General features: G+C 39.1%; 1 protein-coding gene across 1 annotated transcript in view; it reads right to left on the bottom strand.

The window, feature by feature from the left end:
• Positions 1–1,634: 1,634 nt before the first annotated feature.
• IFI35 (interferon induced protein 35) overlaps positions 1,635–16,202 on the bottom strand; it is a 16,522-nt gene continuing 1,954 nt past the window's right edge. Inside the window, exons 2-9 of the mRNA XM_015814212.1 lie at positions 14,341–14,469; positions 13,878–14,036; positions 12,728–12,835; positions 7,938–8,091; positions 6,913–7,022; positions 4,781–4,970; positions 3,635–3,741; positions 1,635–2,187 (exon numbers count right to left, since the gene is read on the bottom strand). Coding sequence (XP_015669698.1) covers positions 1,999–2,187; positions 3,635–3,741; positions 4,781–4,970; positions 6,913–7,022; positions 7,938–8,091; positions 12,728–12,835; positions 13,878–14,036; positions 14,341–14,469 — 1,146 coding nt within the window. The 3' untranslated portion in view covers positions 1,635–1,998. The remainder of the gene's footprint in view (positions 2,188–3,634; positions 3,742–4,780; positions 4,971–6,912; positions 7,023–7,937; positions 8,092–12,727; positions 12,836–13,877; positions 14,037–14,340; positions 14,470–16,202) is intronic.

Here is a 16,202-nt window from a genome sequence, read left to right as displayed (position 1 = left end):
GTAATGCTCTAGGAGTGCACATAACTGCCCGGGCTGCTATATTCTGTACCAACTGAAGCATCTGGGTATTCTTCAGGGGCAGCATCATGTAGGGCACATTGCTATAGTTCAACCTGGAGGTGACTAGGACATGATGACTGTAAGTGGGACTTGGTGACCTAGGAATGGGTGCAACTGGCCATGAATGGATGAAGCTGTGTGAAGGCCCTCCTAGCCACTACTGCCACCTACTCATCCAGCAGGAGTTGTGAGTTTAAGGTGACTGCCAGATTGTGTACTACTCTGTCTGGAGTAGTGCAATCCACATCCAATACCAAAGATGACATATTCCTGAAATCACTGAGCACCAAAGCCACTCAGCCTTGCCAGGGTTCAGCTGAAGCCTGGGGACTCTCACCACCCCAACACCAGGATAAGACAGCCATGGCATCACTTAATTCACCAGGGGTAGAAATATATAAATGAGTATCATCAGTATATAGATGATATCTCAACCTATGCCAATGGATAGATGTCATCCCATGGCCTCAAATAGATGTTAAAAAGAAGAGCATAAAGCACCAAGCCCTCTGGCAGTCCACATAGTAGGGGCTGAGGGCAGGACCTCTCCTCACCAACAACAGTAACAATCCCAACTGATCCTTGTAATTGTCCAAACAGTGCTAGATGGTGTAGTTTTTCCATATACTCCAGAAGCAGAACTTAATCTTAGAATGAACCAAAGATTCAAACTGGTTTTGGTCCTAGAAGCTTTTTTTAAATATATTTATACTTAAAATATATAATTTGCCTATGTTCGCTTAAGTCTGTGTGTGAAATGTTACCTACCTTTCATTGCTTTACTAAGACCATCAAAACAACTTGGTTAAAGTACAAAAAATAATAGACCTCTGTTTGTCCTGTGCTGGGTTTCCCTAGGACAGGGGTCTTCAAACTTGGCCATTTTCTGACTTGTGGACTTCAACTCCCAGAATTCCTCAGCCAGCGTGCCTGGCTGAGGAATTCTGGGAGCTGAAGTTCACAAGTCATAAAAGGGCCAGGTTGGAAGACCCCTGCTCTAGGATATCTGGATCCTCATTTGCATTTGCTGAAGGCTTATTATGCTAAGATTCAACAGATGCAAAGAGAAAATGGGAAAAGCTAAGTGAATTTCCTATCATGTACTTTAACCCCATCAAGTCCTTAAAAAAAAGAATAGTTAGGTAAATATTAGATATCTAGAATTTCTGTACACCCAGATTCAGGTGGTCAAAAAAGTCAGTCACGTGGGTATAAAGCCCTGCATTTTATGCATCACAAATGCCACATGTCCAACCCATGTAAAAATGAGTGGAGTTTTGATTACATGATTGTGGATGCCATCTTGATGTTTTGAACACATCTGCAGACATTCCTGCCCAGATTCATCCAGGCAACTTCAATTTGCGGGGTTTCTAGTGTTGAATTACAAATAGCCAATATTATATTCCTCCTTGGCCATGGAACTTTGTAGATACGTTAGGTTATTGTACTGGTTTCATATATATGAAGTACAGCTATATATATATTCCAATTATTTTACTTAGAGTCCTGCTCCCTTTGCATAAAGATTACACAAATTCTTTGTAAACAGCATGCCTTTATTTTTATTTTCTGAACATTTTTCTTGTTGAATGTATTCTGCACAAAAATACAATTTAGCAGGTACTTCAATGCCATGCAGTAAAATTACTGAAGGAGCAAACAACAAAACAGACCAAATCATGCATAGTTCAGACATGAAAGATAGATATCATTGTGGCAGAAAATCTTTCAATTTTTCAATAAACTACAAAATGGATTTATTCCCCCCCCTTCCCTAATGATACTAGTTCATCAGTTTCTATCTTATTCCACTAACCCTCAGTTCAAGCAATCAAAATTTCACCCCTCTTCCCTGAGATATTAGCATGTTCCATGTGCTTCTTTTCAGCTGTATCAGAACTGAAATATCATTTGTTCTAGCTTTGGCATGCAGAATCAGTCCTCCTCCTCAAAAACAGCTACTGCATAATGTCCAGCTGGAATGTACACAGCAGTTTCTACCTCTCCTCCACCCTTGCTTTGCTTCTGGAAATGGATCTCCAAAGCTTCACACATCAGCTCCCTCCCTAAGACATCTGGAATCTCTGTCAGCAGGACGGTACGAGCACAGAAAGAAGGATGAAGCTGAGGTGGAGAGAAAAAATGGAGGTTGGTGAACAAATGCCACAGTTGAAGATAAATATAAAGCCAAGAACAAGTTGTTAAAACAAAAACAAGATTCAAAAGATTTTGGTTTATGGATTGGCTAGTCAGTGTCCTCTCCTTTACATTGGGGTTTTTCATATGAGAGGGTTGAATATCCAATTCATATGCATGATAGGCCCATTCTACAGTAATTCTAATGGACCACAGAATGTCTTTTAAATTCTTCAACTGGCATCAATATGGAAAGATACCTATCACATTTGCATTACACAATTAAATGTATGGGTCTTATGGAATCATTTTTGCTCAACTTTTGAAAAGAGTTTTAAGCTGAGCTAAGGGAAACCTTTTCTTCTTCTCCTTCATATACCATTTTTCTGTGGAATTATTGCTGCTATAATGTATCAGAATTTTGGTGTTGAGAAGGAAAATCTCTCTCAAATTAGGGCCAGAGATGGCTATTGTTTAGGGCAGAGCCTCCCTAAGAATAGTCTGTTTCTGTGTCAAGAACTGCATGTATAAAAGGTCAGAGTTTCAGTTGTGAAGTTGCACCTGCTTTCTTGTAGCTTTTGACCCTTTTGATTCTAGAGAAACTCATGCCCCCAAAGGTGATGTGGCTCCCATAAATCTTCAAACATTTGATGCCAGGTTTTAATTTTTACAATGAGAGAGAAAGAAAATGATTCAATATATGACTGGCAAGTAATCATGTGAATGATATATATTTTGAATTAAAGTTAAACATAAATGAAACTAAATTTCCTTCTGCCCCACCCATTACTTTTGGAAAACAGTTACCCTCATCACTGTAATTTTTGGATGGGGGAGCATAGTTTGCTTTGTTGCTGTTGTTTAATTGCGAAGTCGTGTCCGACCCATCGCAACCCTATGGACATGTTCCTCCAGGCCTTCCTGTCCTCTACCATCTTCTGGAATCCATTTAAGTTCACGCCTACTGCTTCAGTGACTCCATCCAGCCACCTCATTCTCTGTCGTCCCCTTTTTCTATTTCCCTCAATCTTTCCCAGCATTAGGCCCTTCTCCAGTGAGTCCTTCCTTCTCATTAGGTGGCCAAAGTACTTGAGTTTCAACTTCAGGACTTGGCCTTCTAAAGAGCAGTCGGGGTTGATCTCTTCTAGGACTGACAGGTTTGAACGCCTTGCAGTCCAAGGGATTCGCAGGAGTCTTCTCCAGCACCATAGTTCAAAGGCCTCAATTCTTTGTCGCTCAGCCTTTCTTATGGTCCAATTTTCACATCCATACATTGCAACTGGGAAAACCATGGCCTTGATTATACGTATTTTTGTTGGCAGGGTGATGTCTCTGCTTTTTAGTATGCTGTCTAGATTTGCCATAGCTTTCCTCCCCAGGAGCTTGCTTTAGGAGAGGAGAATGCAGTGTGTCTCTGTCAATGTTTTCCCCTCACCTTTAAATCTGCAATTTCCCCATGTAAGCAATGTGATGCCTTGATCTGATGGGTCTCCTTTCCAAGCGGCACCTGGAACAGCCCTTTTTCAACAATCCGCTGAGCCACTGTAAGAGAGGAAAAAGCCTGTGTTTGAAATCTGTAACAGGACCTGTTCCCCACATATTTGTACTGGTGCAAGACGAAGCACATTCTACAGATAACAAAACACAATGCTGCTGGGTTTATTTCAGTTTTCTGCCCACCTCTTTCCACTTAGAAGGAAAATAAATCTGCTTGCATGGAGAAGTAAAGCAGAAAGAAAAATGGAAAAACATGCTAAAAAAACCTAAATGCTTATGGGATGTTCAAACAAAAATGCTGAAATTAAAAAGGTTTCAAGAATTACTAAACGTTGTAATGTTCTAAAAAAAATAGATAAAATTAGAAATACTCCAGTTCACCTGTCTCATGAAGAAGATTAACCAAACAAATTTTTAAAAGTATTAAACTTAAGAGACATTGAATAAGATGGAGTGTAGTGAGCAAGGGAAAAGTTAATAAAATACAAGGAATGAGATTTAAAGTGAGGAAAGGAAGTCATTCTCATACTAAATAATACAACACTGCAGAACTACACGTAGTCCTTGTTTAGCAATTGCCTTGTTTAATGACCATTCAAAATTACTATGGTGGTGAAAAAGTAATTTTATCACCAGATCCTGCATTTAAAACTAAAGAAGCTCTGTAAAGAAAAGGAAAACTGAAGTAAAATCATAAGCACAGTGGTGGTTTCACTTACAACGAAGCTGCCAGTGATCGCTAAACAAAGACTATTTGTAATTACTATAGGATAATGCAGGGGCTGCAGTACTAGTGATTGTTTTAAAAAAGGGTTATGATAAAGATGCAGAGAGAATCTATTGATGGCTCAAGACTCCGAAACTAGAAAATTTCCTGTTCCACGCTCTAACCAAGAGTGGATGGCGGCTCTTACAATTCTCAATCTGCCCTTGTGTGCTTCATTGGAAGTATCTTAGGACGAATACAGAATCATTGTTAAATCCAGGAGATAATATAACCATGAGACTCAATTTGTGGAAGGAATATTACTCTCCCCAAGACACATGATGCACATAATCTCCCTTTTATCACATTTTCTCTTACCCCCATCATCCACAAAAGTCAGCACTATATTATCTGAATTTGTGAGCTGTTCCCAATGATCCACCTCACCCCCTTGGTTCTTCCGTTTGCTGAAAAACAGAGCTAGCTTGTCGTAGAGCTGGTCTTTGGGTACAGAGAAGGCAGACAATCCAGATAATAGCACTTGCTGGGAACTCTGCTTCAGGGAGATCTGCTGGGGACAGAAGGGGAAAAGTGTTGAGAAAGTAGAATTGTAACAATAGTATAGCATTATTATTGTTGTTGTTGTTGTTGTTGTTGTTGGTCACACAGTCAACCAGATGTTCAGACTGGATTTAATATTTTTGTCTACCTATCAAGTTCTTTCTAAGGACCTGGGACAGGCAGATCTGGATGTTTGATGGTGTTACAAATATCATCACAGGATGTAAGCTGTTCCAAGTAAAGCTGCCTTTTATTGATTGACTGATGGTGAATTTGTCAATGCTGATTATGTTTGTCATTTGTTGTTGTTATTGTTGTTGTTATTGTCTGTTGCACAGTTGGCCAGATTTTCAGACTAAATTTGGCATTTTTGTCTACCTATCGAGTTCTTTCCAAGGACCTGGGATAGGCAGATCTGGATGTTTGATGGTGTTACAGATATCGTTGCAGGCTGTAACCTGTTCCGAGTAAAGCTGCCTTTCGCAATTGACTGATGATGAATTTGTCAATGCTGATGATGTTCAAGTAGTACTCCAGTTGTTTTGCGATTGCACCCAAGGCATCTATTACTATTGGTACTAACTTTGCTTGCTTTTGCCACCGTCTTTCTATTTGTAAGTCTTTCTATTTGGTTATTGTTTCCAGTTCTTTCTCTTCTATTCTACTGCAATGTTCACAATTCAGACTTTTTTGTCTTTCTTCTCAACAATGGTTAAGTCTGGGGTGTTAAGTGGCAAGTGCCTGTCTGTCTGAATTCTAAAGTCCCAGAGCAATTTAGCTTCTTTATTTTCTATGACTTTCTCTATTTTATGGCCCATCAGTTCTTGTTTGCAGGCAAATGATATTTCTTGCAGATCTTCCAATGCACCATTGTTGCTACTTTGTCATACCGCTGCTTACAGTCAGTCTGGGTGACCATCTTGCAGCAGCTTACCAGGTGGTCCACTGTTTTTTCAGCTTCCTTGCATAAACGGCACTTACTGTCTTTTGCTGTCTTCTCACTTCTGGCTTTGTATGGATCTATTCTTAAGGCTTGTTCAGCCAGAATTTGTCCCACGGTCTCTTTCTTCAACTTTCCTGCTCTTAGCTATTGTCAGGTCTTGTTATTATTTGCTTTCCCTGCTATTTTTTTTTTTTATGTACTGGCCATGTAGTGTTGTTGTTGTTGTTGTTATTATTATTATTATTATCATCATCATCATCATCATCATCATCATCATCATCGCTGTTGTTTTGTCTTGCCTTAATAGGGATTTTTTACAGCTTAAGAAAACAAAAATAAAAATAAATGTTAACTGGTTATAGAAGAATGTAAAGCAAGGGAATACCGTAACTTCTCTGCTCTCCAGAATGATATTTTCAAACAGTGATAGCTGATCATTTAAGAAAGTACAATGTGGAATGAAGCATACAATTCAGTTTTCAGTCTAAAGTTTCATTTGATTTGACTCCCTGCATCCTTGAAAGATGGGCAGCCCCAAATGAAACAGCAGATGCAGAAAAAAGATAAGAATGGATTTTCAGTGTTTGGACCAAGGCTTTAATGCTCAGTGCCTTGGCTTTCTCCATAAATAATACATGGAAAATAAGTTACCAAAAATTAAAATTCAAACAAGTTATGCAAGTGATAAGGAAAGTATGTCTTTGCAGTTTGAAAATTCAAGGGGAACATTTTTGCTTTATTTTTTTTTTAACTGCTAGCCGTCTTTTTTTCAAACACCTACATCTCACCATGTGATTAGATGTACCTGATAACATTCCCTCTTCAACTCATTTATTACGGGACTGAAACAATAAAAAAAGATCAGTTGGGATCTCTTTAATCACAGATTTAGGTAGATGGGATGAGAAGACAATGAGAAAACAGTATTACTTGCAGTTAGAGTCCCTTTCTACATTAAACCCTCCAATGCGTGCATTCCTCCATGATCAAAGGCTACAGAACTCACCTTTAAGAATGAGGGCAGCAACAATGTCATAGCTTCAGCCTTCACGTGCACATAGCTCCATTCATCTAGCTGAATGCAATGCTGTCCCATTTGGATGATCCTCCTGGCAACTGATGGGGAGAAGTCAGGGATGAGACATATTCAAACCAAACCAGTCTCTTCTATCTGCATCTCTTGTGTCAGTTCAACAAGCCCTACCTAACTTCCTTATTCAGAATTTTTGGACCATCTAATCGCTTGAGTGAGTATGGAGGATTTGGGGTTCTTTACCAGTGAATTCAATATAGGATGGAATGAAAAAAATCAGTTTCTAAAAAAGTACATAATGGTAGTACCAAAAGTATAAAAGAGAGGGCTCATGAAGTTGGAAATTGTGCTTTAAATACATTTTCCTTTGTGGATTCTCTTTTTTTTTAATCTTTGGAAAATACCTGGATCACTGTGCAAGACCAAGCAATGGTGCCCAGGACCTGTAAAGGGGTCACTGCACTGATCAAAATATCCCTCCCAAATTCTCTAACGGCACTCAATCCTAGTTCTTACTGAAATTTGCAGATTGTTTCTGTATTTTAGGTAAGATCATTTCCTCTGAATAGACAATAAGTTGTTTGAATGAAAAGCTACAATGCGCCATTTGTACAAGCAGGAGAGCTTTTCTTCTTATTATTTTTTGTTTTGGTATAGAGAAATATCACCAAAGTAGACACTGGTTGAAATGATACAAATCAGATTAAGAGAGCTATTAAAATCCATGCGATACTTCTCTTTTATTTCTTCCGCTTAATATTTTTCTCCGATTTTAAAAGAATGAGCTTTACTACTTAAGGCTAAATAAAGACTCCATGGCAAAGTAAGTCTGAACTAATAACTTAATTGATCTGAAGTCAACATAAATCATGTTGTGCTTACAGTTTTTTAACCCCCCCGCTCCAAACTAGTTCCTATTCTTTACTTCCACTGTGAATCACAACTACATGCTGCTGATAAAAAGAACCAGAATGTCATTTTTGAAGTGTTGTTCCTACCTTCAGGATCCTCAAAAGTGATGAGAGCTGATCCCCCAAGTACAGGGTATCGGATCTGGGGCACGAAAGTCAGCATTTCTGGAAAGCTGTCCATCTTTTCCTTTTCCACATGACCCTTAAACACCATTTCTCTGTTAGGAAGAGCAGCTGGCATCTGGGCAATGCAAAGTTGTATACATTTAACAAAGAATCTTGAGACATTGTCCCCTATGCAATAGGTTTACTTGTTCCTTGAGTGCTAGCACACAAATTGGGACTCAAGACACAAAAGTAACTCACCAAATGTTTTAGCCTCCTGAGTTGGTTCATAAGGCAGAAAATGTGACTGACATACATGTCAAGTCCCAATAAATGGTTATTGGGATGACTTCATCGATAGATATTAGATTTCTATACTTGAGATTTTTTTTTAAGAAACAATGATGTAAAATAGTAATATTCTAAATATAGCAACCCCTTCATGGATTACTGCCTTGTCATGGCGAAGGGGCTTGCGTAATTCAATGAAGCTATGAGCTATGCCGTGCAGGGCCACCTAAGAGGGACAGGTCATAGCAGAGAGTTCTGACAAAATGTGATCCACTGGAGAAGGAAATGGCAACCCACTACAGTATCTTTGCCATGAAAACCCCATGGACAGTACCAAAAGGCAAAAAGATATGACGCTGGAAGATGAGCCCCTCAGGTCGGAAGGTGTCCAATATGCTACTGGGGAAGAGCAGAGGGCTAGTACTAGTAGCGCCAGAAAGAGTGAAGTGACTGGGCCAAAGCCGAAAGGACGCTCAGCTGTGGATGCATCTGGTGGTGAAAGGAAAGTCCGATGCTGTAAAGATCTTTTCTCCATGGGAACCTGGAATGTAAGATCTATGAATCAAGGCAAACTGGACGTGGTCAAACAAGAGATGACTAGACTGAACATCGACATCTTAGGAATCAGCGAACTAAAATGGACAGGAATGGGTGAATTTAACTCAGATGACCATCAGGTATACTACTGCGGGCAAGAATCCCTCAGAAGAAATGGAGTAGCCCTCATAGTCAATAAAAGAGTCGGAAAAGCAATACTGGGATACAATCCCCAAAATGACAGAATGATCTCAGTGCAAATCCAAGGAAAACCATTCAATATCACAGTAATCCAAGTCTATGCCCCAACCACTGGTGCTGAAGAGGATGAAATTGACCGGTTCTATGAAGCCCTACAGCACCTTAGAGAATCAACACCAAAAAATGATGCCCTTATCATCATGGGGGATTGGAATGCTAAAGTAGGAAGCCAAAAGATAAACGGAATAACAGGCAAGTTTGGCCTTGGAGTACAAAATGAAGCAGGGCACAGGCTGATAGAATTTTGTCAAGAGAATACGATGGTCATAACAAACACTCTTTTCCAACAACCCAAGAGATGGCTCTACACATGGATGTCACCAGATGGTCAACACAGAAATCAGATTGACTATGTGCTCTGCAGCCAAAGATGGAGAAGCTCTATACAGTCAGTAAAAACAAGACCAGGAGCTGACTGTGGCTCAGATCATGAGTTTCAAAATTGCAAAATTTAAACTTAAATTGAAGAAAGTAGAGAAAAGCACTAGGCCACTCAGGTATGAACTAAATCATATCCCTGATGAATATACAGTAGAGGTGACAAATAGATTTAAGGAATTATATCTGATAGACAGAGTGCCTGAAGAACTATGGACGGAGATTCGCAACATTGTACAAGAGGTAGCAACTAAAACCATCCCAAAGAAAAAGAAATGCAAGAAAGCAAAATGGCTGTCTGAGGAAGCTTTGCAAATAGCTGAGGAAAGAAGGGAAGCGAAAGGCAAGGGAGAAAGAGAAGGATACACCCAATTGAATGCAGAATTCCAGAGAATAGCTAGAACAGATAAGAATACCTTCTTAAATGAACAGTGCAAAGAAATAGAAGAAAACAATAGAATAGGGAGGACCAGAGATCTCTTCAAGAAAATTGGAGATATGAAGGGAACGTTTCATGCAAAGATGGGCATGATAAAGGAACAAAATGGCAGGGACCTAACAGAGGCAGAAGAGATTAAGAAGAGGTGGCAAAATTACACAGAAGAACTATACAAGAATGAGCTTAGCATCCCTGATAACCACGATGGGGTGGTCACTGACCTCAAGCCAGACATCCTAGAATGTGAAGTTAAATGGGCCTTAGGAAAGCTGAGCAACAACAAAACTAGTGGAGGTGACAGTATTTCAGCTGAGCTATTCAAAATCTTAAAAGGCGATGCAGTAAAAAATGCTACACTCAATTTGCCAGCAAATTTGGAAAACTCAACAGTGGCCACAGGATTGGAAAAGGTCACTTTACTTCCAATTCCAAAGAAAAGCAATGCCAAAGAATGTTCAAACTAACTTACCATTGCACTCATTTCACATGCAAGTAAAGTTATGCTTAAAATCCTACAAGCTAGACTCCAGCAGTATGTGCATCGAGAACTTCCAGAAGTACAGGCAGGATTTCGAAGAGGCAGAGGAACTAGAGATCAAATTGCCAACATATGCTGGATCATGGAGAAAGCGTTCCAGAAAAACATCTACTTCTGCTTCATTGACTATGCTAAAGTCTTTGATTGTGTGGATCACAACAAATTGTGGCAAGTTCTTAAAGCGATGGGAGTACCAGACCATCTTATTTGTCTCTTGAGAAACCTATATGCAGGTCATGAAGCAACAGTGAGAACTGGACACGGAACCACAGATTGGTTCAAAATTGGAAAAGGAGTCAGGCAAGACTGTATTCTGTTGCCCTGCCTATTTAACTTATATGCAGAGCACATCATGAGAAAGGCAGGGCTAGATGAATCAAAAGTTGGAATTAAGATTGCCGGAAGAAATATCAACAACCTAAGATATGCAGATGAATGGCAGAAAGTGAAGAGGAACTAAAGAGCCTCTTGATGCAGGTGAAGAAGGAGAGTGCAAAATTTGGCTTGAAAATCAACATCAAGAAAACCAAGATAATGGCATTCGGCCCTCTCAATTCCTGGCAAATAGATGGGGAAGAAATAGAGGTAGTGAGAGATTTTATCTTCCTGGGCTCCAAGATCACCGCAGATAGGGACTGCAGCCAAGAAATTAAAAGACGCTTGCTCCTGGGGAGGAAAGCTATGGCAAATCTAGGCAGCATACTAAAAAGCAGAGACATCACCCTGCCAATAAAAGTGCGTATAGTCATGGCCATGGTTTTCCCAGTTGAAATGTATAGCTGTGAACGTTGGACCATAAGAAAGGCTGAGCACAAAAGAATTGAGGCCTTTGAACTATGGTGCTGGAGAAGACTCTTGCGAGTCCCTTGGACTGCAAGGCGATCAAACCGGTCAGTCCTATACCGGTCAGTTCTTCTATACCTTTCCATATACCCTGTTTCAATGCTAGTTTCAGTAACTCCATTTGATTGTTGATACGCACTTTTCTAAATGCAAACATTCCACAGAGTTGTATAAGGGTGTTACAGTGCTGGCAGTTATGGAATTTGCCTTTTTCACTAATGGGTATGCTAAATGAACATCTTCATTAAATTACTACTAAATGTCATTAAATTTCATTATGATTAGACATAGAAACACAAATCTCATTAGTTTATTTATGAAGTGAGAGTGTTACTTTGATGTAAATTCACTTTTCACTTACTTAAATTGTACTATTTGACCATTCATCTAGTTTAGAGAGATCCTAATGGAGCCCTTCGCCATCATTTATTTTTCACCTGAATTTTGTGGTGTATCAGCAAACCTGATACACTATCATGTATTAAGAGAATTATCTTATATCAAGATAATTATAAACTGTATATACTGTATAAGTAGAAAGATCCTTTTTTATTATTTGGATCCCATCTTTTTTTAAAAATTATTTTTACAAATAATTCAAGGTGGCAAACCAAGCCCACATACCTATTTTCCCCACAAAAACAACCCTGTGAGGTGACTGGCCCAAAGTCACCTAGCTGGCTTTCATGGCTAAGATAGGACTTGAACATACAGTCTCCTGGTTTCTAATCTCATCCTATATCAATCTGTAACTCATCTATAAGCTAAGAAGTCCTAGAGGAGATCAACCTTGACTACTCTTTAGAAGGCCAGATCCTGAAGCTGAAACTCAAGTACTTTGGCCACCTAATGAGAAGGAAGGACTTAATGGAGAAGAGTCTTATGCTGGGAAAGATTGAGGGCAATAGAAAAAGGGGACGACAGAGAATGAGGTGGCTGGAAGTCACTGAAGCAGTAGGTGTGAGCTTAAATGGACTCCAGAAGATGGTAGAGAACAGGAAGGCTTGGAGGAACATTGTCCATGGGGTCGCGATGGGTCGGACATGACTTCGCAACTAACAACAACAAAATATAGCAAGTATAGATGAAAAAGTTTATAATTATTTGTAGATGCACAGTGCAAGAGGGGGAATTTACGAGATTGATTTGAGACATATTTCTCAACATTCAGCCAGGGTGGGGTTGATTCTATTTAATGTTGGTTTTATTTATGTTGTGCACATTTTTATTATTACTTTCTTTTTTGTCTTGTCTGTAATTTTTGTCTTTCTTTTTATTATCTTTGTAGTTGTTTATTTTATATGTAACATCTTATCTTTGAGATAAATACAAAAATGTAATAGAAAAAAAAAGTGGTTTGGAGAATTCCTCCAAATGGAGAAATCTGAAAAAAGAATTCTGGCTGAGGTTTTGAATAATTTGTATAGCTTTGGGCCAAATCTTGCCTATGGGAATTTAAATAAAATAATATGTTTTTGCAGATACCTTAAGAATTTCTTCCTGGGCTGCATGGAGCTGTTTCAATTCATATTCCAATGCCTGTTTTTCTTGCATTAGCTGGTTTGAATCCTTCTTTCCCAACTGAAGCATTTTCTGCAGAGAAGAAGGTAGACCACTAAATCAGAACAAGTGGCACTTCTTTGTCACTGGATGGCAGTCCAAACATGCACTACTGTTTTCTCTGAGAAAACAGACTACAATCTATCAACTTCTACAGCTACAGCATTGAAGTTGGCCTCTCCAGGGCTTCATCTTGTGACCAGAGGCCTGAGCTAGGGAATCTGTCAGGAACAATTTTGGAGATAATAGAATGTGGGAAACAATGGCTGTATTTGCCTCATACTTTGAACTACAAATTAACTAAGTACATTTTAGTTAAGTGTATTTTGCAAATTTAACTGTGTCCTTTATTGGCTTACTGGGTCCTGTGAACCTAAAAAACTGGGTTGAGCAAGCCATGATTAAACACAGGCAAGTGATTAAACACAGACTGGCATAGTTATTTGGAATATGAAGGTGGATCATGCTTTTCTGCTATTAAACAGAAGATGGCACATCTTCCCTGCTACAGGGCTGCAAAGTTTCATTTCTACATCAAAAATTATGACTTCTGATATATTCCGACTGGAATGTCTAGTTGCCATAAGTGGCATGGCATGGATTTTACCCAACTGTCTGCAAGCAAAAGCTTGCAATATGCATTGGCAATAACTGGGGAAAATTCTAATTTGTGCCAAAGTTCTTAAGAAAAATTCTAGAGATGATAAGATCAAGGTCTTAGAAGTCTCCACCTCAAATGTATTCATCCAGTGGCTGCAAGAAGAATTTTTTTTTTTTTTGTAAAATAAGCAACAATGTAAGGCTTAACTGAAACAATATAAGCATATAAATTACAACATCTAACTTCTTTCAGGCATTGTCAAAATGTTTCTTTTAAATTAAAAACGTACAGAGTCTATTTTTAAAATGTGGCACATTAGAGCTACTATAGTGGGCCTCATGTCCACATCCTGGAGATTTCTATAGGCAATCAGAAGTAATATAACGATGCAGTCAACATGTTCTTCCATTAAAAGTTTAAAATCAAAATTTACAGGAAAGTAAATATATAATTCTGGATTTAAAATGGTCAGACCTGAAAGGAGCCTTCCTGAGCCTTGGCCTCATTTTCAGCTTCAAGAAGATTTCGACTAAGAAGCTCATATTCTTCTTTGAATTTGGCCAAGTCCTGCTCACTTGCCCTTATGTTTGCCTCCAAGAATAAGCAATCTCCTTCAAAAGTTTTCCATATATCCTGAAGTTAAAAAGACAACCAAATGGCAATGAGAAATTTTCTCTCATGCTTAAACGGTGATAAAGTTAATTTAAGTGGACGGCTAAAGAGAATCTATTAAGAACAACACTATATTCCTGGTTCAACAAGAGGAATCAAACATGGAATATTAATGATGGGGCATGTCTAGTGAACCTCAATTGTTACCAAGCACTCAAACTTGACCTATAGGTAGGAGTGTAGATGAGGGTTTCCGAGGAATGACTGTATACCCACATATTTCATTCAAACCACTAAAGATAATCCTCTTCTCCAAATAAAATACCTGGCACCTCTTAATCTCATTCAAGATTTGGTCCATTGTCATCTTCCAAGGTCCACCTGCAGCAAAATTGTCACTAGCCAAGTGGATGAAGGACTCCTGTGGACCAAAAGAAGCTTCACAGCCTTCTTCCTACAAAGAAAATATAAAGATGACCACAAAGGAATGGGCAAGAGAGCTGAGGGGAAGGGAGAATTCTCCTCACGTGGAAGCATAAGAACATTTAAAAGGATGGGGAGAATAGTCATTGATACTTTAAAAGCCTTCATTTGTAATAACATAAAGGGTAAGCATTCTATAAGCCAATTCTACTATGAATAATTTATAGTGAAAGCTGTTTCCATCTCTCATGGTCATGAAGGAAACAAACAAATAAACAAACAAAAAACCCAATTCTTTTTTTCAAACACAATCACTGAATGTTTTTACGACAATTGTTACCAAACACATCATTATTTACAGATCTTTTGCACACTTCCTTATAAGCCAGGATCCATAACATGAATTTCTTGCAGGGTTTTCACTTTATTAATTATCTATAACTAATCAATCATTTGGCACTATCAAGTGACACTGGTTAGCAGTGCCAATTGACAACAAATTCAGGAAAAAATGAATACAAGAAGCTGTAGAGTGCCAGGGCCTAAAGGAGGAATTAGAAAGTATTTGGAAAGTAAAGGCCAAAGTGCTGCCAGTGTTGGTTAGGAGCATTCAAGTCTGTGACTCCTGAACTGGAATGGTTCCAACAGATCCCAGGAACAACATCAGAGCTCTCTCTCCAGAAGACTAACATGCTAGGAACAATTAAGATACAGTATTGTGCAGAACACTCAAACTCCCAGGCCTCTGGGAGAGGACCCAACATTGAGGAATTCCCTTCTCACACCTAGCGGTGGTATATGTCTTTCTAGCATAGATTGGATAGATAGATAGATAGATAGATAGATAGATAGGAGAGAGAGAGAGAGAGAGAGAGAGAGAGAGAGAGAGAGAGAGAGAGAGAGAGAGAGAGAGAGTCAGACAGACAGACAGACAGACAGACAGAGATGATAGGTAGGTAGATAGTAGGTAACTAAATATAAATGTTTCAGGGACAAGATTTTCTGGCTGTCCTGTGTTCCTTTCATCAAAACCTAAAAAATAACTAAGGTTGCCAGCAGAGTTTCCTAAAAAATAACCCAAGATCTTGCACTCAGATATAATAATAATAATAATAATAATAATAATAATAATAATAATAATAATAATAATAATAATAATAATAATAGTAAAGTTGGAAGGGACCTTGAAGGTCATCTAGTCCAACCCCCTGCTCAGGCAGGAAACCCTATACCATTTCGGACAAATGGCTGCCCAGTCTCTTCTTAAAAACTTCCAGTGTTGGCGCATTTACCACTTCTGGAGGCAGGTTGTTCCACTGGTTAATTGTTCTCACCGTCAGGAAGTTTCTCCTTAGTTCTAGATTGCTTCTCTCCTTGATTAGTTTCCACCCGTTGCTTCTTGTCCTGCCTCCAGGCACTTTGGAAAATAGCTTGACTCCCTCTTCTTTATGGCAGCCCCTGAGATATTGGAACACTGCTATCATGTCCCCCCTCGTCCTTCTCTTCATTAAACTAGGCATACCCAATTCCAGCAGCCGTTCCTTATATGCTTTAGCCTCCAGTCTCCTAATCATCTTTGTTGCTCTTCTCTGTACTCTTTCTAGAGTCTCAACATCTTTTTTACATTGCGGTGACCAAAACTGGATGCAGTATTCCAAGTGTGGCCTTACCAAGGCATTGTAAAGTGGTATTAACACTTCACGTGATCTTGATTCTATCCCTCTGTTAATGCAGCCTAGCACTGTGTTGGCCTTTTTGGCAGCT

This window comes from Protobothrops mucrosquamatus, unplaced genomic scaffold (genome assembly GCF_001527695.2).
Source record: "Protobothrops mucrosquamatus isolate PMUCROS unplaced genomic scaffold, P.Mucros_1.0 scaffold227, whole genome shotgun sequence".
Taxonomy (NCBI): domain Eukaryota; kingdom Metazoa; phylum Chordata; class Lepidosauria; order Squamata; family Viperidae; genus Protobothrops; species Protobothrops mucrosquamatus.
The sequence above is the reverse complement of the archived record's forward strand: the minus strand, read 5'-3'. Positions and strand labels throughout refer to the sequence as shown.